This window comes from Chelonoidis abingdonii, chromosome 24 (genome assembly GCF_003597395.2).
Source record: "Chelonoidis abingdonii isolate Lonesome George chromosome 24, CheloAbing_2.0, whole genome shotgun sequence".
Classification (NCBI taxonomy): Eukaryota; Metazoa; Chordata; order Testudines; family Testudinidae; genus Chelonoidis; species Chelonoidis abingdonii.
In genome coordinates, this window is record NC_133792.1 from 11,375,765 (window position 1) to 11,400,220 (window position 24,456).

General features: G+C 45.6%; 1 protein-coding gene across 1 annotated transcript in view; it reads right to left on the reverse strand.

Moving 5' to 3' along the window:
• Positions 1-24,456, reverse strand: part of BRINP1 (BMP/retinoic acid inducible neural specific 1) — a 65,003-nt gene that overhangs the window by 20,947 nt on the left and 19,600 nt on the right. Inside the window, exons 2-4 of the mRNA XM_032797890.2 lie at positions 14,469-14,659; positions 4,913-5,082; positions 3,439-3,544 (exon numbers count right to left, since the gene is read on the reverse strand). Coding sequence (XP_032653781.1) covers positions 3,439-3,544; positions 4,913-5,082; positions 14,469-14,659 — 467 coding nt within the window. The remainder of the gene's footprint in view (positions 1-3,438; positions 3,545-4,912; positions 5,083-14,468; positions 14,660-24,456) is intronic.

A 24,456-nucleotide genomic window follows, 5' to 3' on the forward strand; every position in this document is an offset into this window, starting at 1 on the left:
TAGCTTTCTTCCAGTCTTCTGGAACTTCCCCAGTGCTCCAAGATGTATTAAAAATCAACATTATCAGTCCAGTGAGTTCCTCAGCCAGCTCTTTTAAAACTCTTGGATCCAAGTTCTCTGGACCTGCTGATTAAAAATGTCTAACTTTAGTAGCTTCTGCTTAACATCCTCCAGAGCTACTAATGGAATGGAAAGCATGTTGTCATCCCCATACAATGAAACTACATCAGATGTTTTCCCCAAATACAGAATAGAAATATTTATTGAACATTTCTGATTTTTCTGCATTATTACTGATAATTCTACCATCTACATCTAGTAATGAACCAACAGCATTGTTAGGATTCATTTTGTTCCTAATATATACATATATAAATATTTTTAAATGCCTTTGTACTGAAATTGTGCAGAGACTGTTCAGGGCAACAAGATACGACATAACTCGCATCTTTCCAGATGCCCCCCACTTCCATTGTTTCTCTTGCTCTTTGGCTTCCTCTTTTCAGCTCCATGGTGCTGCTCAACCTTGGCTTTCTGAATAGCAGTGACTACCGGGATGGTCAGAAAGGGTGCAGTCTTCTGAATTTCTCAGACGGACAAACTCCCACCATCCCCATTCTTTTCCTCCAGAGACTGATTCAGATCCTGATAATCATGGGGACTAGCTGAAGGAGTGGCAAGGGAAAATTTTCTATCTATCCCTTCCCCCTTCCCTCTCACACACTGTGTCCTCCTTCTCTCTTTCCCTTTGCTCTTTATTTTCTCTCTCTCTCTTTTCATTCACTCTCTCCCCACTTCCATTGAGGCAGCTCCATGAAAGCCACAATGAAGTTCCTATTTCCAAATGCTCTGTTTCTGCCTTTATTTCCCCTGGTTGCATTGTCCCTTCAAAGCCCACTTGGAAGCTCTGCTCCCATCATAGCTAACCCTAACTCTGAACAAGTGAAAGGCAAAAATCAGAATTTCCGCCATACTGGAAATTATGATATTCCTTTTCCTTCGGCCCATATAAGGATAAACATTTGAAATATTATTTTTTTTATCAAATATAAAGTTCCCAATAACTATGAATTGGAAATGTCAAAATGAGATATTTCATTTGTATCAAAAAAATGTCAACAAGATGTTGTGGAAACCTCAGTTTCCATAAAAAAACAAACAAACAAACAAAAAAACCCAACAACAACAACAGAACCCTTTGATGATAAATTCTTGGCCAGCTCTAATAGCAATGCAAGGCTTCCTTCTTTCCCTTCCCTTGGTTGGGCAAACATATCCTAATCAACCATAACTTATTATACAGCAGAGGTATCTGCTGCAGGTTACATATCTGAAGATTGGCCACATTATTGTGAAATTGGAGTAACAGGCCAAACCTAAGACCTTACTGTAAATCTAGAGGAAATTACTTACAAAAATCTAGGATAACCCCTTCCCTGGTATTTTCAAAAGGGCCACAGGACACTATGCACCCACTGGTTTTCAGCCAATGTCTTTGAAAATCCCATTCTTAATTATTATTAAGCGTGGATGACTTTAAGCATTATTGTTCATTGAGGCCTGATCCCGAGTCCTTTGAAGTCAATGGGAGCCTTTCCATTCATCCAGTCTTTGGAGCAGGTCCTTAGGTCAGTCGGTTGGTCTATCTATCTGTCTAAAGGGTTTTGATTAGTGATCATCCTTATAGTATATATAAGAAGCCCTACTAGATTATATATTATTATCTTACTATAGTATACTTACTATACCATATGACTATATATAAATTATGGGAAGGTACATTTCAGTGACCACCAATACATTTAAAGCAACAAGACTATTATTTTTAAAGAAAACATTTTTTTTTAAATCCACAATATGACTTAATAAATGAAACCCAATTTCTGTGAAACATCCTACGTTTCACTAAAATTAAAACGCTTGCCAATTTACACTGAAAACCAAAAAACATAATATAGCCTGTTCGTCTGCAAAATTTAAATCTATATAAACATTGGACAAAGTGAACTGTTAAAATTCATATTTCCTATTTTGTTGAACATTGAGTATAATCACAACAAAGTTCATGCACAATAAATTTCCTGCTCCATTGACGTCAGTGGAACCAGGGCTGGTCATGATGTTAATTAATGTACTTGGCCCATGACCTCTAAGGGGGAGGGATAGCTCAGTGGTTTGAGCATTAGCCTGCTAAACCCAGGGTTGTGAGTTCAATCCTTGAGGGGGCCATTTAGGAGTTGGGGATTGGGCCTGCTTTGAGCAGTAGGTTGGACTAGATGATCTCTTGAGGTCCCATCCGACCCTAATGATCTATGATTCTGTGAAAACACAGGTGTTTCTGACTTGAACTAAAGGATTAGGTACACCAGGTAGTAGTTGTGGCTGACTCAGCCACCAGAGAGGGACATTTGGCCAGTATGTTACTTAAATATCATTGGATATGTTGGTATTTCTTTACATTGGTGTATATACAGCATCATGCCCATTTAGTCTCTGTTGCCTTTGGCTTTGTTTTAGAACACAGTCCATATGAATAACAAACCCAGCAGCATAGATTCACCCTTGTAGTCAAGATACTAACCAAAAAATGAATCTCAGAAGGCATAATATTCCACCCTCATTCAGTTCTCTCTCATTTCCCAAGCCCCTCTTCCCCTCCGCCAAAAAAAAGCAGTTGAACCTCACAGCTTGTCCTGAATGCCAACAGACTCAGACTACTTCAGACAAGTGGAGAGAGTGGCAAGGTCAAGTTTATATAGCTTAAAACCATAAACTCTGCCTGAAACCAATAGGCAGCCAATACAAATCATAGAACACTGGCATAAGGATATAGGGACCAATCCGAAGGCCCGTGAAATCGGTGGAAAATCTCCCATTGACCTCAGTGGACTTTGGGTCAGGTCCATAGCCCTGCCATAAATCTCTCTCTCTCTCTCTCTCACAGTCCTTCTCTCTTTCTCCTTCTCCCTGTTTCAACCATTATTACTGTTTAATACTATTTAACTGCAGTAGCATGCAGAGGACTCAGGGCCAAAATGGCAAAGGCCTTTGGGCCTGTAAAGCTGCATCTAGGTACCCTCGTACCTAGGTACCTGAGCAGGTTAGGTGCCTAACTCCCATTGAAAGCCAATGGGATTCAGGCACCCACATTATGTAGGCACTTTTGGAAATTCCACTCTGTTCCTAGTTACATCTTTAGGCACCGGAATGCCTTTGCAGTTCTGGGCCCATTGTGCTAGGTGCTGTACATATACATAAGAAGACACTATCCCTGCTCAAAGGAGCTTACAATGTAACTGAAGACAAGGCAAGTGAGTGTAACAAGCACTAGAAGAGGAAAAAGGAGGAGGAGGGTATGAGCTTTAATTTCCTCTTGTCATTCCTCCTTCCCCTCCCCTCCCCCCTGACATTCACTCATTCCTTTCTTCTGATTCCTACCTTGCAGGTGGAGTTTGCTCTCAGTGCTTTGCAGAAGGACAGAACTCACAGAGTCCAGATTGTCGTAGCTGTTACAGCCCAGGGGGCCAGTCCGAGTTTCTGTTACCTAGAGCAAGGTGCAAAAAAAAGGAAACATGCCATTTGTTTGCAGCATTTCCAGGACAGTCCAGCCCCTGACATCTCCACTGGCTGACGGACACCTACACCCACCCCATCCTCATGAAAATACAACCTACGTGACATGGGTAAGAGCCAAATATCCCCAATGGCCAGGTTAGAAATGAAAACGTGAAAGAAGAGTCACCTCCCAGACTCTGTCCAGCTGCAAACTGTCCCTTGTTTTATGTTATTGCATCTGAACCTGGTGAGGGGAGGCCTGCAGGCTGATCCACAGGGGATCTCTGTTGGCTTAGACCAGAAGCCAGGAGAGGAATTATCCCATTTTCTCTCCATGGCAATCTAGAGCACATGGATTGAGAACCAGATATGGTGAGTGACGTCCTGCCCCCCACCACACAAGCCCATACTACAGGATAGATGGAGACACAGAAAATCCTCCCGCTGCTTGTAGCATAGTTGTTGTTATTGTTGGTATCTAGCTGCGGAGGAGACCTGCCCTTTCTGAGTTCACAAAGAGTGGTTATCTGCTGCCAGGGCTTCAGTATCTCAATCCAGTTTCCCATCCTTGAGGGAATAGGCTGGGCCAGGAGACACCACAGAAAAATAACACAAGCCAGAGCCTTTCAGTGTGATGGCTAAGAGTGATGTCTCCATCCCGACTGCCTTCCCTGCAGCATGTTCCCTGACAATGGAATCTCTCCCCAGTGGAGACTGAGTGCTTTCAAAGGAGAAGGCTGTTGTTTGTGGATCCATTTTCCTTTCCTTTGTATCCTCCTCCCAGTAGCTTCCCCCGCTCCCCCTCCAGCGCTCTATCTCTATCCGTTTCATTCTGGAAGCCTTTGTAAAGCCTCATTGTGGGCTTTTCTCATTCTCTTGTAATCAATTCACCTGAGGGCTGTTCAGTAGAAACTCTACTAATACCTGCTGCAGGAAGACACACAAAGGTGGCTGCCACTGCAGAACTGCTTGCCCATTTCCATTGTCGCTGCTGACCTGACACAGCCAGGCCCCCGCCCCCGGCCAATATCATTGTAACACGGCAAGGACGATGATCTCTTTAATATCAATGCCACACTGGCTGTCTCCTTCGCAAAATCACTTTCACACTGGAATGATCTGTGCCTACCCAAAATGAGGGACACAAGAGAATAACTTTTCCCATCTAACATCAGTAGCACAGGGCAATAACTTGCCTTTTCCTGGGGGGAATGCCACATTGGAATGGCTGGTGCCTACCCAGCAGCAATACCATATTAAAAGCCAAGCCCTGACTGGCATCACTATTGCATCGGAATGGCTGTCATTCCCCAGTCCGTTTCTCTCCCTGGAATCTCCACAGCAGCAGATGCAATACCTTGATTGCTCCGGTAGAGATCTGGATCTCATGGAGTCTCCTCATGGTGCCATCACGGTCTACGAAGTAGGAGGAAGCAAGCTGGTGCAGGGCCTCAACGCTTTGGGTAGCGTTTCCAGACTTCCTGTCAAGCCGGCTTTTGTCCATGTACATGGTCAAGGCCTCCTCCCCTGCAGTGAAAGGAAACAGATTGCTACATTGGAAGGTTTGCTGCTAACCCCCCAGGGCTGTGTGCACAGGTACCGACGGTATCACACGCTGAACCTGTGCAATCCAAACAATGCACCCCTGGAGATGCCCTGTGCAACAAATCCAGTCCCATTCTTCTGGACAATGGACCAGATTCAAAATCTGAGCATAGTTCCATTGCAGCCAATGGTGCAGATCCCCAGCTTCCGTAAACTGGAATAACTTCACTAAAGACAATGCTGATTTACATCAACTGGGAAACTAGCCTATTATATGGAACAATAGCAACAAGGCCTGTCATTTTGGGGGTACATTTGGAGTGATGGGGCCAATATTAAGACTTGGTGGAAGAAGATGCAACTCTCATGGAAGTCTCTTATCTTAATTCAATGGCATAAATGATGGTTTAAGTTACATTTAGCTCACAAATGAATGGATCTGTGTTTAAAGGGTAAATGAGTGTCATCTGGCAACAAGTGGCTATGCAAGATGAGTGGTTGAGAAGAATGGGGAGTAGGAGGAATGAGATGACAAGCAGAAAAAAAGCAAAGAGAAGTAGCATAAACAACCACTTGCTCTTCCTACAGGCCTGGAGAGGACAGGTGTTGCGTGTTGTGTGGGTACAAGAGCAAGGGATAAGGTGTTGAACAGGACAAAGGAGTGCAGGGAAATCAGGCCTGGTATTAACAAAAGCATTGCTGCTCTAGAAATGACAGAGAATCAGGAAGTATTATTATTATTAATATTTTATTTTATCATTTTATTATTAAGTACAGACATTAGAGTCCCAAGAGGCAACAAACGTTAATGAACAATAGCAACATTCTGAATGAAAAGAAAAGAAAGATGAAAAGAAGACAGAACAAAGTTTATAATCGCAGTTTATTGTTAAAAACATTTATTCATGATGTCTGAGCCAGAATACAATCCAGCTGACTTTCTCTGAACTCTGTTAGCTCTGCAAGATTGAAAGGAGTGACAGACAAAACCAACATATTTTCCTCACTGAGGTCAGGAAATCTGATTTTGAATGTACACACAGAGCAGAAGGTGCCATTTTTATCTAGTTAGCTTTAAGAGAAGAATCAAAGTTTAATTGGGGTGGAAATAAGTAGCACCTGCTGTAATTCAACCTGTGTATCCAACAGATGAATTGATATTTATGCTGATGATGATCATTATAATACTAGGGTTGCATGAAAAAACTTGCATCGCTACTGTTTTGATGGATAAATATTTTACTTTAGGGACATTTGATTTTTTAGAGGAGAAAACTGATTTTTTCTGTGGAAAGCAGACACTTTCTGTGACAAACTTTGATTTGAAAAAATCAAAAATGTATATGAAATATGTCTCCGATTTTTTTATTTGAAAACCAACCCCCAGAATATTTTAAGTTGGCAATACTACTGTGGCTAATGGGAATTGTAGTTCAGTTTCCTCACGGCCTTATTCTCCAGTATGGGCCCACATATCCCATGATGCACCATGGCCAAGGTCTCCCATGACACACCCCTGTCCCCTCACCAAGAAGGAAGACTGTGGTGCATCATGGCAAACATCTGACCAAGGAACCCAATTTAAGCCCCAGAGAATGAGAGCTTCCACCACCCAACTACAACTCCCCTGAGCCAAGCTGTGGCATTTTCAAATCAAAATATTTTGATTTTTTGCCAGGATGTCAAAATTTTCTATGGAAAATTCCGACCAAAAACTTTGTTTTCCTCAAAATTTTCCATGGGAACCCCCCTCCCCCCAGCTCTAAATAATAACAACAATAATAATTAATAATAATCAAGAATTAATCTGTTGACAGCGATGCCTAGAGGCCCAAGCTGGGGATCAAGGTGTTACCATGTTAGGCCTTGTGCACACACATAACAGAGAAGATGTTTCCTGCCCTAAAGGGTTTACAATCTAAGCATATGATGGGAGACAACAGGTGGATACAACAAACAGATGGTGGAAGCATCAGGTAATGAGACGAATGTGATTAACATGATAAGCAGCGGTCACAGCACACCAGCTGCTTAGCTGCTGTCAAGTTTTTTGCCAGCGTCACAATGCATGTGAGTTTCCAGGAGAGCTTTGAAGGAAGATAAAGTAGTGACTTTGTGGATTTGTACAAGGAGTTCCTCTGTATGAGGGGGAAAGCTTGGGAGAAAATGCAAAAGTGCTTGTGGGAAAATGCGATTAAAAGCTGTAGCGTGGGCCAAACGTATCCTTGATATAACTCTACTGAACTCAGTGGAGTTGCACCAGAGATCAATGTGGTTGTCTGTGTCTATTTTGGACTAGAGTACTATACCTGGATGGGTATCTTCCGGATGGCCGTTAGACACAGAGCTCCTGTGGCGTTCTAGTGGGATGTGGGAGCTCCCTTGTGTTCTTTAGCAAAGCCCACACCTTGGTTTTGCTTCCCATGCAGAAAGATCAAGGCCTTTGTCAGTCCCTGACTCAACAATCACTGGTGGAACGCTTAGCTGGGACAGAGCTTTGAACTGGGTGTGCTTGTGTACACTACGAACTTGCACTGGTATAAATATACTGATCAGGAGTGTGAAAAATCCCCCACCCCTACCCCGAGCGATGTAGTTCTTTTGGCTAACCCCGGTGCAGACAGGGCTATGTTGGTGGGAGGGCTTCTCCCTGCGACACAGCTACCGCCTCTCATGGAGGTAGATTAACTATGTGGCCGGGAAAAGCTTTCTCGTCACATGCATCTGATAAAGTGGGTATTTTTCCACGAAAACTTATGCTCCAATATGTCTGTTAGTCTATAAGGTGCCACAGGACTCTTGTCACTTTTTACAGATCCAGACTAACACGGTGACCCCTCTGACACTCTGACATCCAGCGTAGCTCCAGAAGCATGAGGAGTGGCAGTGGAGGAACGACCAAGCCATGCTGAGTATATAGCCACTGATTTCAGGCAGTTTTGTACTCAACACAGCTCAGCCATGCCTCTGCTGCCGCTTCCGATACTACCACGGCTACCCTGCTATTTGTATTCATGCTAACTCTCAGGAGATAACCCAAATATGTGCACACGAGTTGGGGACCCACACCTCTACCTCATCATGTAGACACAGCCATGGAGATCTGGCAGAAAGCAAACTGTCCTGGTTAAATCCCCACCTGGTAAAGCCACTGGGCAGTAACCAAAACTGCTAGCATGCTAAGATGTTAAATACTGATTCAAAAATGGACTCTACATTGACAGAGCTGAGGGGTAGGAGCAAGGGTCCCAGACCAGCATATAAGTAGGCTATATGAAGCTAGCACTTAGACCAGGGGTCGGCAACCTTTCGGAAGTGGTGTGCTGAGTCTTCATTTATTGACTCTAATTTAAGGTTTCATGTGCCAGTCATACATTTTAACATTTTTAGAAGGTCTCTTTCTATAAGTCTATAATATATAACTAAACTATTATTGTATGTAAAGTAAATAAGGTTTTTAAAATGTTTAAGAAGCTTCATTTAAAACTAAATTAAAATGCAGAGCCCCCCTGGACCAGTGGCCAGAACCCGGGCAGTGTGAGTGCCACTGAAAATCAGCTCACGTGCTGCTTTCGGCACCCGTACCATAGGTTGCCTACCCCTGACCTAGACAGTAGTTGGAGAACCCAAAGCTTTTATGGCACCTGGAGATCTGTGTTCTGTTCCCAAAGAAGCTGTTGTTTGCCCCTCCAAAGTGTTTCAGTCTCACCACAGAGAGGATGAGGGGGAAAAATGAGAAAACTCTCTGTGCTTCATTCAGTGCACCTCCTGGGAGACAAGTCCCGTTCCTGAGATGCAAGATACAATGGCAGGAGAGGGCAGGGAGAGACCGCTGCTTGAAACCCATGCTGTGTGCATGTGCCTAAGACTGGGAAAAGTCCAACATCCCCATGGAAAGAGAGCCAGCGAAAGCAGCCCATAGATCAAGAGAGGTTAATAGACTTTTGCTGCATTATTAAGTCTTAATTTCTCGTTTATTAAGCGGATGCTATGTTCAAAGTTGTCTTCCCTTCAGGGCTTTCCCTGCAAATTAGCTCTCAGCTCTGTGTACTCCATCCCTGAGTGTGGGTGCCCTAGAAATGACCCTGCACCAATCCCTTTGTCAGAACTAAACTGGAGCAGAGCTGGCTCTCTATCAGGCTCTGGGGGAAACAAGCTGCTCGGCAACAGAAAGGCATCAGAAATCCTCTTCTTGTGGAAGGTGTCTAGGCAGCAACCATGCTGGATGCAGGATGGCCTGCTCCATCTCTCAGATCTTCTTGAGCCCCTCCCAACAGCTGCTATGCAAACAAGGAGTCTTGCACATTTGTCTCTTGTTCTTTAGCTGGTTAAATGTCAGGCTGAGATTTGAATGAATAAAAAGCACAATTCTCTGGGTAGCTGTTTTTTTCATGTGGTCTAAGGTCTTAAAGCGGCTCCTAAGCGACGATCGACTTGATGTCAGAGGGATCTGGCTTAGCCTGCAAACTCTGAGCGGAACATGTCCCCCTCCGTGCACAATGCACACTGTGTGGTCAGTGTAAAGCTGCTTCATCTTCATCACCGTCATTGCCAAGATGAATCCTTCATTCCTCTTGCCCTGCCTGCCCCCACCCCACTGCTCTGGGCTGATTGAACACTTCGCACTTCTGTCCAACACCAGCTCTCATTACAAATCTCTGCATATTTAAAAATGTTGTGTTGTAAAAACAGGAGATAGAACAAGCCACAGTGAATAATTCACAACCTCACCCAGTGAAATTAAAAATATATTTCACCGTCGAAGGTCTCTGTTATTTGGAATTTCCAGGGACGTGGAAGAGAAAAAGGCTGCCAATGGGAAGAAAAATAAAACCACAAATAAAACTCCATTCGCCTCCGTGGTTTCTTCCTTCACTGTCTAGCGCTGTGTAAAATATGATTCCAAGGAGACATTTCCTCAACCGAAATGAGTTCTCTCTGTACAGAGTTCTTTTAGGGCCTGATTCAACACATCATCTCTATCCAGCAAATCACTTAAGCACGTGCTTTGCTGTATTGGAACATTTCATGTGGTTGGGGTGGTGGAATTTGATTGGATGCATTGAACCAGCAGTTTTGGACTAAGGATTCTTCTAGGGCTGCATTCAATAATGGCTAGGACCACATGACTTCAATGGACCTATACCAGTTTACCCCATCTGAGAATCTGGCACCTAAGTCATGCAGGCAGGGATGCAAATCAATCTAATCTCGTCTACACAGCTGATCATTTACAGTATGTTTAAAGAGCTTTCCATAGCCCCCAGAGGAACAAGAGCCAGAAATCCGAGGAATTTCACTAGGAATTTCACTATTGCCAATCTATTTTATGTGGACAGCGCTCAGATAATATGATGCGCAGAAGCACAGAATTTTAAGATAAGATGCCTTCTTTGTCACTGCAGTATTCTCAGTGCAGCTACTGCTACATGCCATACCTGCTATTTAACCCTATGTACAAAACGCATAATAGCTACAGGCGGTAAAAAGACAAACAGAAGCAAAAAAATGTCCATGAGAAATTTACTTCCATTTTTCATTTTCAAAATATTTGAAATTTTCTACCCAGCTCCAGTAACCGGGCATGCGAATTGGTTACTGCACCCGCAGTTCTCCATCTTATTGATCTACTGGCGTATGCTGCCCATACCGGGATGGGTCTGCAGTCCCTGGTATATATTTTGCATTAAATTTAATTAATATTCTTTTTTTTTTTAAATGTGGCCCATATTTTTTCCTTTAACTATTGTAGCCAGTTCAGGCCTCTCTCTGTCCCCCATCAGTGTCTCCATCCCTGCTTAATGCCTTGGTGTGCTACTTCATAGAGCACTCTAAGATTTTTCCAAGTTCAGTGAGTTTCCCCCGTGGGAGAAGATTGTTTTCCTTCTGTATTCAGTTTGTTTGAGAGAGAGAGCATCTGGTTTCAAGAAACAAGGCAGGGTGTGAAGGTTAGGCGGGAATGCTATTATAGACACTATACCAGCCAGGCTGCTATTTGTCTATTCCAAGAGAGAAAATCACCCAGGCAGAATATCCAGTTCACATGGTTCTTTCAAATGCTGCCTCTGCACTTATTTGGAGTTTGGCGTTAACATATTTAATCTGGAACGATTATCATCACACAGGCATCACACACACAGGCCCATATCCACCCTCTCAAAACTGCAGCATATCCACATTGTCTTAAAACTCACATACTCAGATATTGGTATTTGCATATTCAGGGCCATACTGTGATTCTCTCACACATAGCAGTACCTAAGGCCACACGGAGTACTCTGTTCTATTAAAATTAGTAGGACATACGGCTCAGTTCACCCCCATCATGTGGCATTGCCTTTTAAGATCTGACATATGAGAGGGCTTAGGAAACAGGAGATACTGGTAGAAAGGAAGTAAATAGTATTTTCAGAGGAAATCCTGTTATTGTTTCTTTAAGGGCTTGTGATCAGAAGCCTTGCAGGGTGGGTGGAGCCAGGCTCCCCTTGCTCCCAGCCAATTGGGATGAGCTTTAGGAAGGGGATCAGCATATATGCTGCCTTCTCCTTCATAGCATGGCAGACAGCAGCAGGAGAAGGGTGGGCTGCTGAGCCTGAGGACTAATTGGAGGAAGCGGCCAGCTGAAGGAGAAGCTTGCTAAAGCTCCACAACCAGCCTAAGTTACCACTCTAGCTCCACGGAGGATTGCTGGGGGAGTCTGGCCTTAAAGAGAGATAGAGGGGATTTTCTGAATTACAATCCATCTGCTGTCAGAGAGACTGGCAGTGGCCTGGAAGTCACTCCTCAGTGGCAGGCTCGGAGGAAGCTGCAGGAGGAGATAGAGTGAGAGTAGTGGAGACCTTAGCCCTGAAAGAGCTAAAGACAAAATAGGAGCATCCCAAGGAAGCAGTGAGGGATTAGAAGGATCAATCCTTAGCTGCCTAACATGGTGTCTCTGGGCTGGAAAACCAAGAGGAGAGGTCAGTCCTCCTACAAGTTTCAGGACTGAAAGAACAAAGACAGGTAAGTTACAGATCATAGAATCATAGAAGATCGGGGTTGGAAGAGACCTCAGGAGGTATCTAGTCCAACTCCCTGCTCAAAGCAGGACCAACCCCAACTAAATCATCCTAGCCAGGGCTTTGTCATGCCTGACCTTAAAAACCTCTAAGGAAGGATATTCCACCACCTCCCTAGGTAACCCATTCCAGTGCTTCACCACCCTCTTAGTGAAAAAGTGTTTCCTAATATCCAACCTAGACCTCCCCCATTGCTCCTTGTTCTGTCATCTGCCACCACAGAGAACAGGCGAACTCCATCCTCTCTGGAACCCCCCCTTCGGGTAATTGAAGGCTGCTATCAAATCCGCCCCCCTCGACTCTTCTCTTCTGCAGACTAAATAAGCCCAGTTCCCTCAGCCTCTCCTTGTAAGTCATGTGCCCCAGCCCCTAGTCATTTCCGTTGCCCTCCGCTGGACTCTCTCCAATTTGTCCATAACCTTTTGGGGGAGGGGGAGCAAAACTGGACATAATACTCCAGATGTGGCCTCACCAATGCCGAATAGAGGGGAATAATAACTTCCCTTGATCTGCTAACAATGCTCCTACTAATGCAGCCCAATATGCCGTTAGCCTTCTTGGCAACAAGAGCACACTGTAGACTTATATCCAACTTCTTGTCCACTGTAATCCCCAGGTCCTTTTCTGCAGAACTGCTGCTTAGCCAGTCGGTCCCCAATCTGTAGCAGTACATGAGATTCTTCCTTCCTAAGTGCAGGACTCTGCACATGTCCTTGTTGAACCTAATCAGATTTCTTTTGGCCAAATCCTCTAATTCGTCTAGGTCGCTCTGGACCTTCTCCCTACCCTCTAGTGCATCCATCTCCCCTCCACCAAGCTTAGTGTCATCCATGAACTTGCTGAGGGTGCAATCCATCCCATCATCCAGATCATTAATGAAGATGTTGAACAAAACTGTTACCAGGACAGACCCCTGGGGCACTCCGCTTGATACTGGTTGCCAACTAGACATGGAGCGGTTGATCACTACCCATTGAGCCTGATAATCTAGCGAGCTTTCTATCTACTTTATATTCCATTCATCCAGATGGGGGCCAAAGGCCTTGCATAAAGGCCATTAAACTCTGAGTTTTCTGTTTGGACTTTTCTGTTATCCCCGGAAGGGGGCTGAGCTGAAAGGTGACCAGGCTGGAGGGCCGGGCCACAGAAGCTGCAGATGGTTGCAGAACCAGAATGATGGATAAGGAGATGCTGGAGTGGAAGAACCCCTTGCAATGCCTTGTCCTGGCATGAGGGGGAGCTATGACAGAGGGTTTGCCTCAGCCGAGAGCACTTCCACTACTCAGTTTAACTTCAGGCATCACTAAGGCTGCAAAATATGTCCAAGGCCTTCCATCTGAGCCCTGAGCAGGAGTGTGGACACATATATATTGTCAGGGGTGAGGACTTGCAGTTGTGCCTGCCCAGTCTCTGGGCAGCCTATGAGCACAACAGAGCTGCATGATTGACACCCCACCCATTGGCCGAGGAAGTCAACAAGCTCCTAGATCCAACAGCCACATCGGATCTCTGGCTGCTCAACTCACACACTCGCTAATGTAATCACTGCCCTGGTCCTAGCGCTGCACCAGCCCTGATCCTACTTGTTCCTAGCGTTGCTCCTCTCCTGCCCAGTCCACTGCAGCCCTGCTTCCCTGCTTGGTTCCTGACCCTGGGCTCTGAATCTTGGTCCCTGACTCCAGCTCTGAGCTTGGGCGCTACTCCTGGCCTGAGCCCCTCTGCTCTGACTACTAGGCATGACTGTCCACCCTACACACATACTGTGTGCACTCGAAACCTGGCACAGACATGTGCACACACATCATGTAAACACTCACCGTTCTCATATCGAGTGTGTGTAAACGCAGATCACAGAAACACTCCATGCTTGCTATTGTCAAACAAAGCACACCTGCGCTCATGTCACACACACCAATACACATTCCATTGTCACACCAGGTGCACATATCACAGTTACCAATACCCACCCCCACACACTCTGCTTCATAAGCCAAGGAGGCCATTCAGAGTTAGCCGGGGCTTTTGAGCATATCTGGAGGAGAGTATGGGGCTTCAGGGAGCGGAAATGTGACAACCCTGACTCATGACCATACCAACCGACCTACATCCTTCCTCGGGCCTGAAGAAGCACTCTGTGTAGCTCAAACACTTGCACCTTCCACCAACAGAAGTTGGTCCAATAAAAGCTATTTACCTCACCCAACATGTCTCTCCTACATTCAAAATGACACAGAGCTGGAGGAGCATGCTTCATCCCCTCTCCCTACCGTCACAGTGACTGGGTAAGAAAATACCCTGGTTACCACCTACCTCCCAGGGTGGCAGAGATGAGGATGTGGGTGCCGTACTTTTTGATGATGGTATCAATGAACTGTTGCGTGGTGGGTCTCCTGCCCAGCAAGCGGATGCTCCTCTGGAATTCAGGCATCAGGGGCACTGGATTGCGGACCAGGTCCCTCCGTTCGATGGCTGTGTTCCTCACCTTCCAACGGGCAAACTCCCTGTGCGACAACAGAGGAACACAACACAGGTGAGGCTCTGAGTCTGGACAGGAGGGGAGAACCACCAGGGAAGGGGGCAGATGAGGCCAAAGGGGAAAATACTGGAGGACAGCCCCGCATCGATACACAGGTGAGGCTCTGAGGCTAGACCTAGGAGGGGGAGGAAGAAGAGGAGAAGCAAGAAGTTACTGTACACTGCCAACACGCCTTAAGGAGCAGGGTCTGAGCTGGTGCTGGGGGAACCTCAACAAATTCAGAGGTAAATTTCAGATGAGCTTCCAGAAGTATGGCTGCCTCTATGTAGGGGGCAGAGTATCCCACCTCTGCCTACCACAGGACTCCTACACCTTCCCCTAAAGCAGCTGGCTTGGGCCACTCTTAGAGACAGGATACTGGAGCAGACAGCTCTTGGTTCTGATCCAATCCGGCAATTCTCATGTCCATGTGTTTCCATCCTATCTAAACTCTCTGACTGTGCAAAACCCAGCTAAAAAGTTGGAGAGCACAAGCTTGCTCATGATGTCCTGATTTTCCAGCCCCTGGAGTGCAGGGGAATGTGATCCTTGAACAACAACACGGACAGAACCTGCTCAGCACCTGCCCTCTGAAATTCAGGCCCCTTTAAGGTATGTCAGGTTGGGCAGCCAAAAACCGAGGCATCTAACATTACTAGCCTCTTTTGCAAAATCTTGGAGAAGGCCTAAGAAGAAAACCAGTATTTACAACGCTCCTGCAATACCCACAGCACTATCTTAAGCAATATGTTGCCATGTCCAATTGAGTCACAGGCTGCTGTTCCTTTTCATTCATTTATTCCAGTAAATCAGATAAAACATTAGTTTAAATAATAGGAATAACAATAGGTGGGACTTTCTATCTCACTAAGTATTGGCATCCCCCTGTACAGGTGGAGAAACTGACGTGCCGGGAGATGATTTCATGCACTCAGCAGCAAAGCCATGAGCAGAACCTGGGACTCTTGGCTCCCAATCTGGTTCTCTAGCCACAGGGCCTTGCTGCCTTTTAGATTATTTTAATGAATGTAATTACACATGTGTTTACTTTGACTGGGTCCCATCATCACTCACCAGGGTGACTTACAGCAATAATATCAGCAACATACCATCCTTTTAACTTAAAATACAAACTCCAGAGCTAATTCCCACTTGTTAATCCTCAGAATTTCAAAAACCTAACCAAAAATTCCATTGACAGTGTACCCTAAAACTCACTACACTCAGGCTATGGAGAGAGCAGATCCCAGAAACACGGTCTTTTCACTGAAAATATTCTGCCGCCAGTCTTGGAATGTTTCCTCCCAGCAACCAGTAATGAGACCAACCCAATGGATGCCTATGATGGGACACATTGGGAGTCAGTTTCTTGGTTCCAAAACTATTTCCAAATAACGAGTACCTTGAATGGGCCCCAGAAATGCACCAGTGTTCATTGCATGGAGCACAAAGTCTGGCTGTCACATGCTCGTGCTGCATAGAGTACAGGCCTCAGGTGTTCATGACGCTCACAGTGGCATGTTGATGTGATGTGCTGTGAATGTGGCGCCTGGTCTGACCCCACTGACATCAGCGAGCTGTGGATCAGGCCCCTGGAGCCTGTGATGGAAATACAAGATGTCTCGTGCAGCTAATGTCACTCCCGACATGAGATTGCACTAGCTGAGTTCTTTTCAAGGGTAGCCTAAGTATAACTCAGTGAGGCAGACAGAACTAGCAAGGCCATGGAACAGTGTTGTGAGTCCATGTTAAAGAGACGCTAATACCTGATGGGGGAAAGGGAGTGGAGAGCCATTAAGGAGGGACCAAGACTGGTGGCAGAATATTTTCAGTGAAAGGACTCTCACTCTGTCTATCCATCCCTGCCCCAGTAACGATTAGATAGATAGATTAGATTGATTGATTCACCCCTTCTGAGCTAGCACTAATGAGTGAGCAGTCCACACTGTGTGTCTGAGAGATGGAGGGAGTCGCAGGGGACAGTCTCGACACTCGTTAGTGGTATATTCCCTCCAGGGGAAAAACAAAAGGGGAAAATGCTGAGGAGGGAGACAGAGTTGAAAGCACAGACTGGGGACATCACCCAGAGCTCCCACTGAGCCTCTACAGATAGGAGAATCCAAGGTCACGTACATCTCTATCTGGGGCGAGGCGTCTGAAAAGGAGAAGCCGTAGGAGCAAATTAATGTCTCCATCTTCAAACCACCAAGGCAACCAAAGGACATAAGTGGAGAAACAAGTTCAGTGCAGACCCTGGGGGCCGTGGTTTGAAACCAAAGAGAACGGCAGCAACCAAGGAGCAGGACTGAATATGTTAAAGAAACAGAGCAGAAAGGTTCTGAATGAACCCCAGAAGTACCATGCTAACTAGGTCACTTCCCCACCTCACTCTCCTCCTCCCAGAGGGTCTGGCTGTCTGTGGGCCCTGCAGGACAGCAAGAGGATCCCATACACAACATACGCTCCAGCAATGAGGCCCAGCCATGTGGACTAAGGGCAGAGTCACTCCTTTTGGAGCTGTTACAGTAGCCAAGTTGAACTTCCCACCTCCCTTCCAGCTTGCTCACTCCCCCTCTCCTTTTAAAACACGGCTTAAAAGCCACCAGCTGCTGCATGCTGCCCACAGCCGATGAGCTGTCAGCCCGTGCCCCTCCCACACAACTCCAAACCCCAGGACTTCCAATTACCAGCCAGTCTCCTGTGCCCCCCAGCACCTCAGTATTGCTGTTCTTATTTACTGGGTGACATTAGTGCGATCAAGGGAATGAGCCAAATACCCTGCTCCAAAGGTCTTACTTTCTATGAGCCAGATTGTATAGTTCTGTGTGCGTAGGCGAGAGACCGCTATGGAGGTGCTTATCTGCCCCCCGTCTCCACAGTATCCAAGCACCTCACAAGCATTCCTGCCTGCATCCTCATGGCAGCCCTGAGGTACAGGAAGTATTATGAGTCCCATAGGACAGATGGGGCACAGAGAGTCTCATTGATTTGCCTGAGGTCACTCACAGAGTCTGTGGCACAGCCAGGAATACACTCCGAGGTCTCTTGTGTCCCAGTCTAGTGTCTTTACGCAAGATCACGCTTTCTCTCCTCAGCCTCCCACCCCTGATCCGGGGCTGGATACACGCATAGTTCTCCTGGCTCCTCAGTGCAAGACTCCTTGAGATTGCTGCAGGCACCAGATACCCCCAAAGGTCCTGGTGAGCGGCAGGATCACAGCAGGACCATGGCACCCACCCACTGAATTGGCCTAACACAGAGTGAGAGGTCTCCCTGCCCCCTTTCAAAGGGTGGTAGTGGTGCTTTTCCAGCTTGCTCCTTCCTGAAATGCCCAGGACAAATCCAGGCTGAGCAGTTTGTCTAGGGATTTTCTCTGCAGCATGGCCTCTCCTCCGTCCATGACAGCATTAGGCCATTCAAGACTGAGATTTTCAAAGGGGCATGAGGGAATTGAGTTCCCAGGGGAGTTACTCTAGAACCTCGCTGGGTCCGACCGCCCAGCCTCCAGCCCGAGCCCAGACATCTATACAGCTGTGAAACAGCCCCGCAGCCCAAGTGCTGCGATCCCGAGTCAGCTGGCATGGGCTGGCCATGGATCTATAACTGCAGTGCAGAGATACCCCTTGTCTTCTTTGAACATTCAGCCTATAGCCTCTGTATTAGGTACACAATACAGCTCAGATTAGCATACCAAGAAACAAATCTAATTCCAGAGCAACATTTAAAGAGAAAAATAGTGCAAGCCAAAAGTGATCCAACATGATAGATGGAGTTCACTTGCTAGCTAGAGATACAAACAGATACATGACAGCTAACTGGCTAGACCGATGTTAGAGCTACTGATCAGGACAGTAAACAGCAGGCCGTTACTGCTGGGGTGTTCTGCAGGGCAAGGCTGCATGTGAGGGCTGGCTGCTGCCACAGAATTCTAAGCCTTTGAATTAACCCCTTTTCCTTCCTCCTCCTCACACATTAAATTATCTAGTCTACCTCCCGTTAACCCTGGCCAAGAGAGGATTTCCCCTCGTCAGTGGTGTGTTCTCTAGCCCTACGTCTAGTCTAGTTTTAAGCGTTTCAAGCAGCAAGTCCTCCTATTTCCCTGGGCAATTCTTCCACCATCTCTTGGATGTCACTGTTAGGAAGCATTTTTGTTGTTGTTTTGTTTCTCTTTCCCTGATATTTTGCAGAAAAACAGCATTTGTTTTGATGCGAGGGGGAGGGGATGCCAAGAACAACATGGATTTTGCAAACAGTGATGAGAAATAAATGACTTCAAAGTTGGGTGGATTTTGTGTGACCTTGAGAGTACCTCGGTAAGTGGATTGTTCCAGCACTAAATTACAATGCAATCAAACAAGCATGACTCCAAGTCTAGTTCTGTGTGTTTGGACAGCGAGTGAGCCTTGCTCTGTTTATGAGTGAGACCTAATTATTGGGTGCTGGAAAGATCAATTAAAAAAAAAAAAGAAAGTGGAATACATTTTTTATTATTGAGCCAAAGCCTAGGGAGGGTAGGAAAATATTTAGTGGATAGGGCGTTAGGATGAGAGGCAGAAGACAAGGGTTTGGTTCCCGGCTCAGATTTCTAGAGTGACCTTGACTAAGTCATGTAATCTACTCTGTGGTTCAGTTGCTTGTCAGTAAAATGGGGATCATTTTCCCCTATTTCACAGGGGTAAAATCCACTGATGACTGCGAGGCTCTCAAAAACAAGGACTGTCTACATAATAAGATATGTGGGTTCCAGATGCTCAAGTCTTCTTCAAGGATGTTGAATCTTCCTTCAACTGAAGACAATGGCAAAACTCCCAGGACAGAGGGCCACATGTTTTCAAAGCAGCCACTGATTTTGTGTGTCTCCATTTTGGGGGGTTCCCAGTTTGAGCCACCTTCAATAGGCCTGACCACAAAAAGTGCTGAGTACCATAGCTCCAACTGATGTCAATGGGGGGTGCTCAGCACCTCTGAAAGCCAGAGGTCATGCAGTGTCCTAAACTGGGCACCCCAACATTGTGAGACAGTGAGAATTAGGAGCCACTTTTGGAAATTCGGCCACACAGCTTTAAAAGTTAGTTAAAATGTGTTGCCACTTGGCTGAATCCTCATTTTTGTTTGAGCAAGGAAACAGGAGAAGCAGAAGGTGCTAGGTTGCATGGCAGAAAATGGATCAATCTGCTGGAACACATTTCGTTTAGCTTTTGGGGATGCCAGATCCTCAGGTGATGCAAACCTGTCAAAGCTCCTCTGACGTCAGCAAAAGTACACTGAATTACCCCACCTGGATCTGTCAAATTTTGCTGGAATCCATTCTCTCTGACCACAGAGATATGGTCATAGCGAGATCACTTTGTGAGCTATTTAAACTTGTCAACTTGTCCCCTCGTGTTTTTATGTGATATTCTTTGTGCACCCTTCAACCCCAGCAGCACTGGATTTACCCTTTCTAACTCCGACCTTCACCATAACCTTGTCCAAACTGGGTAATTTTTGCAAATAGTTCCCATTACTGCCAACAGCCATTCAGCTGTTTGCAGCATCATTCTGGAGTGATCTGGAATGGAAAAAAGTTTGACTTGAGCCAGAGGTTCCCACATCCCAGGACAGCCCCCTAGCCACCAGGCGGCACACACCTATGGGAGTCGAAAAGCTCAGATTTTGATCCAAAAATGGGCATCTTGATACAATTCTATTTGGAGGAAAATGTTTGAAAGGTTTCCGGGATTGTTCCAATATGAAACAAAACCCAAATTTTGAAACCTTGCAAAAATTACCAGGAAATGGAATTTTCCTCCTCCATTCGGCGCTGGCCCAATTTCACTCCCAACACAGTCCTCCTCTCTTTAGCAAAGAAAACTTGACATTCTCCCAATTTATCAGTCCAAAACTATATCTCAGCAAAGATCAGTTTTTCTTGCAGATCCCTGACATTTCAAAAGGTTGCATGTTTGTGGCTGTCCCCATTTTTGGATTAGTAGCGTGGCATACCTAAAAGGAGCTTGATTTCCAAGTGTAGGTGCTCAGAACTTTCTGAAAAATCAAGCCACTTCAAATCAATAGAAAAAGACTCATTAAGTCTATTTGATGGGGGAAACTGAGGTACAGAGAGATGAAACCATTTGCCCTAGGTAACACAGACATCATGGAGACAGGAATAGAACCTATCTACATCTCTTCATAGCCAGCTCATTGCGCTAGTCATCAAGCCACACTGCTTCCTATGTTTTGCCTACTGATCTGAGTGAAAATGATGATACGGCCCAGTGTGGACAGAGGCAGATGACAACTGTAATGAGGTCCCTTTAAGATCAGCATTCAGCTGTAACTCAAGAATCCCAGTTCTCATGGGATGATTAGGCAGCAGTGCGCAAGCTCCAGAAGAGCGTGAAGCAGAATCTGCTGGAGTTCTGCCAATGGAAAGGTGCTGGATTTGTTTTTGTATCCACGCAAGGAAGAGGTGATGCAAATTCACACCAGCATTTAGTTGCCACAAAAAAATTCCAAAACAAAAAACACCCCAGAAGCTGGAAAATCAGTCTAATGAAACGCAAACCACTTCCTTTGGGAAAACTATATTGACCCCAATCTGTTCTTGTGTTCACAGAGTGAAGGGGGAATTTTGTGAGGTTAGAGTGTGGGGCAGAGTTGCTTACAGCTGAATCTATATGAATTTATAGTCCCCTGTATTTGTTTCTCTTAATTGTTATATGTGTATTTTTATGAATACATTATTATCCTCATGATATTTTAGCCATCACAAGTGCCCTTCATCTGAAGATCACAAATTACTTTATTAACCAGTTGAGTCTTATGGTATCCTTGTAATGGCAGAGAGATATTATAGTACCCATTTTGCAGGTGGAGAAACTGAGGCACGAGGAGGATAAAGGCAAGGTTTTCAGTGCTCCTTGATCTGGGAATTGCAGTGCATGCAAAATGTAAGCTAACAGACTGTGCACACAAAGCCCCACAAGCACCTCTTTACATGAATCACTTCAGTCATTTCAGCTGTAAAGAAAAAAAAAATCATACAGGCACTGACATCCAGGAGTGAAATCCAGTCCCCATTGAACTCAATGGCAAAATTCCCATTGGTCTCAGTGGAGCCAGGATTTCACTACTCGTGTGCAGAGACTCTGACAATGCCAGCAGGATCACAGGCAGTGTGTGAAGCTATCTCATAGTGATAGGCAGTACAGGCCCTGTGCAGATGGCGCAGTGAACTATCTGCTTCTGCTAGAGGAATGAGCACAGTTACCTACCCTGATTGCTGGGTTTTGCATGTGTGAGCAGGGTTGTGGCAATTGGGAGCAATTAATTAATCAATTATACATCCAGCCTCACCCAGTACACTATAAAAGGGATGTGCAGTAAGGTGGTGCTGGGGGTTGTGTTTGTTGTTAGCAGGAAATGGTCTTGAGAAAGGGTGGGTATGGGGGCATTTTTACCTCTGCTAAATGACCCATATTTCAGACCTTTGGGTTGGGTTGGGCTGGGCTGGGCTCATGCTGTTGCTTAGCTGAAGAAAGCCCTGCAGTGCTGAGTTTGGGGTTTAAAAAGGCAGGATAATGTCCCCCTGCCAGTGCTTGTACAGGATCCTTCTTTGCTTGCATGAGGCTTTGGGCTAGACACTGCCTAAGGGCTAAGGCCAAAGCATTGCTCATCTGTGCTAAGGAGAGTACAGCCACTGATAACTAACTACTCACGAGGGGTGACTAGTGACCCAAAGAGGGCACAACAGAGAGAGTTATGGTTCTGCCTCCCGCTACCCATATGCCCACCCACATGCTTGGCAGGCTACCCAGAGAGAAATATGCTGCTGCGCTGTCTGTATGCCCAGCAGTATTCCCAACCCCACGTGTTCAAAAACCATGAGTCAGGCCCCAAAAAATCATGAGATCTAATATAAATATAATACATTTTGGGTTCTTTTTATTTCCATTCTGGGTTTTGAGCCTTTTAGGGATCCTCTTTTAAAGCTTTTCTCTGCAGCTATGAGAGACGGATTATTATTATTATAATGAAAGCTGAGAAACAATCATGTGACTCCAGGAGCTGGGGCTTAAAAACAAAAACAAACCAACACCAACTCTCACAGGATTCATAACAATAAATAGATGTCTCTGCCTCCCTCCTCATAACCAAATCCAGCTCTTGAGATATTTACCCATCTCTAGTTGCTTCTGTGGTGCAATCACCCCAGACTAGGGCGACCAGATGTCCTGATTTTATAGGGTCAGTCCCAATTTTGGGGTCTTTTTCTTCTATAAACTCCTATTACCCCCCACTCCCATCCTGATTTTTCACACTTGCTGTCTGGTCACCCCACCCCAGTATCCAGGATTGAAAGTGTGTTTCTGGCTCCAATCCAAAATGCCTATTGACTTTCAATAGGAGCAGTATCAGGTGCTCTGTCCTTCTCATCTTTCCATCTGTCTGTCTGCTTTCCTGGGGATCCCGTACTTTAAAGGGCAGGTGGTGGCTCTATTTAGAGCCTCAATCTTCCTGAGCACTGAACCATTCTGAGTCGCACACTCATCGGTGGAGCTGAGTTTCTCTGACTGATTGTTTTCCAATTTTGTTTGGCATTGTATTTGGGCTGCATTTAAATCTTATTATAAAATCATTTTCATGTCCATGGATTATAGCTGTGACTCACTCCAGTGGGAGCGCCAGAGGGAGGGCAAGACCACAGCATAGGGCATGCAAGGTGCTAAGGTACTTTTCGAGGTGGTATGATACCATCTCTAACAGGGGCTAGCTGAGCAGATACTGTGTGGGGTGAACAGGAACCACTTTATCAGCTCCATATCATCCCAGGGGTGGCTTTCCTCATGTCAGTAATCAATTTCTCCTCCTCGCCCCTCTTACTATTAGATTAACAGAGTTTAATGACAGAGGGGACCATTGTGATGACCTACTCTGATCTGTATAACCTCAGCCACAGAATTTCACCCAGTGATGCCTGCATTGAGCATAACTCCTTGGGGTTGAGATAGAGTGTATCGTTATCATCTGTTTGTTCATTATTTGTATTCTGGTAGCAGCCATAATGGGCTGGGTCCTGTCTTCACAGAGAAAGACACATTCCCTGCCTCCAAGAGCTTATGATCTAAGTCCCCGATCTGGCAAGTGAGGTCACATGGGTGGACTGCAAATCTCACAAGGGCCGTGCTGAAATCAACAGGCCTCCATACAGTCCCCCTGAATTCTTGTCATCTGCAGTTTAAGGACTTAAGAAAACAATCAGCCTAGCAGCCCACATGACAGAGGAGAGGGATATAGCCCAAATGTGCCGTTATCTATTACAATCAATACACCTCCATGTGACTGCCATCCCTTCACTGCACCCTGACCAGTTTCTTCTGGGCATCATGGCAGAACTAGATCCTAAGGAGAGATTTGGAGGAAAGGGTAGTGATTAGAGTTGGTCTTTAAAAAGGGGAGAGGGAGCTGGGAGAGAATTCACAGATTTCTTTTTCATTCCTTTCCTCCCCCAAAAATGTGAAAAGATTCCAACCAGCCCTGGCAGTAACCTGGTGAGGCTGAAAAAGGAGAGTGTGCCATTCATGATGGACAGTGGGGTAAAAGGCACTGAGGTGATTATAGGAAAAGCCAATGTGGGTAGTTAAGCCTCACGTGATGAGCTGTGAGAGGTGGTGTCAACTAATACTGTGCATAGTCTGGTCCTTCTGAAACTGGAAGGGAGGGGAACTACAGAGAACAGGCAAGACTTCAGTTGCCTCGTGAGAACAGCTAGGAATAGTAGGGATTTTGGGGTGGGGG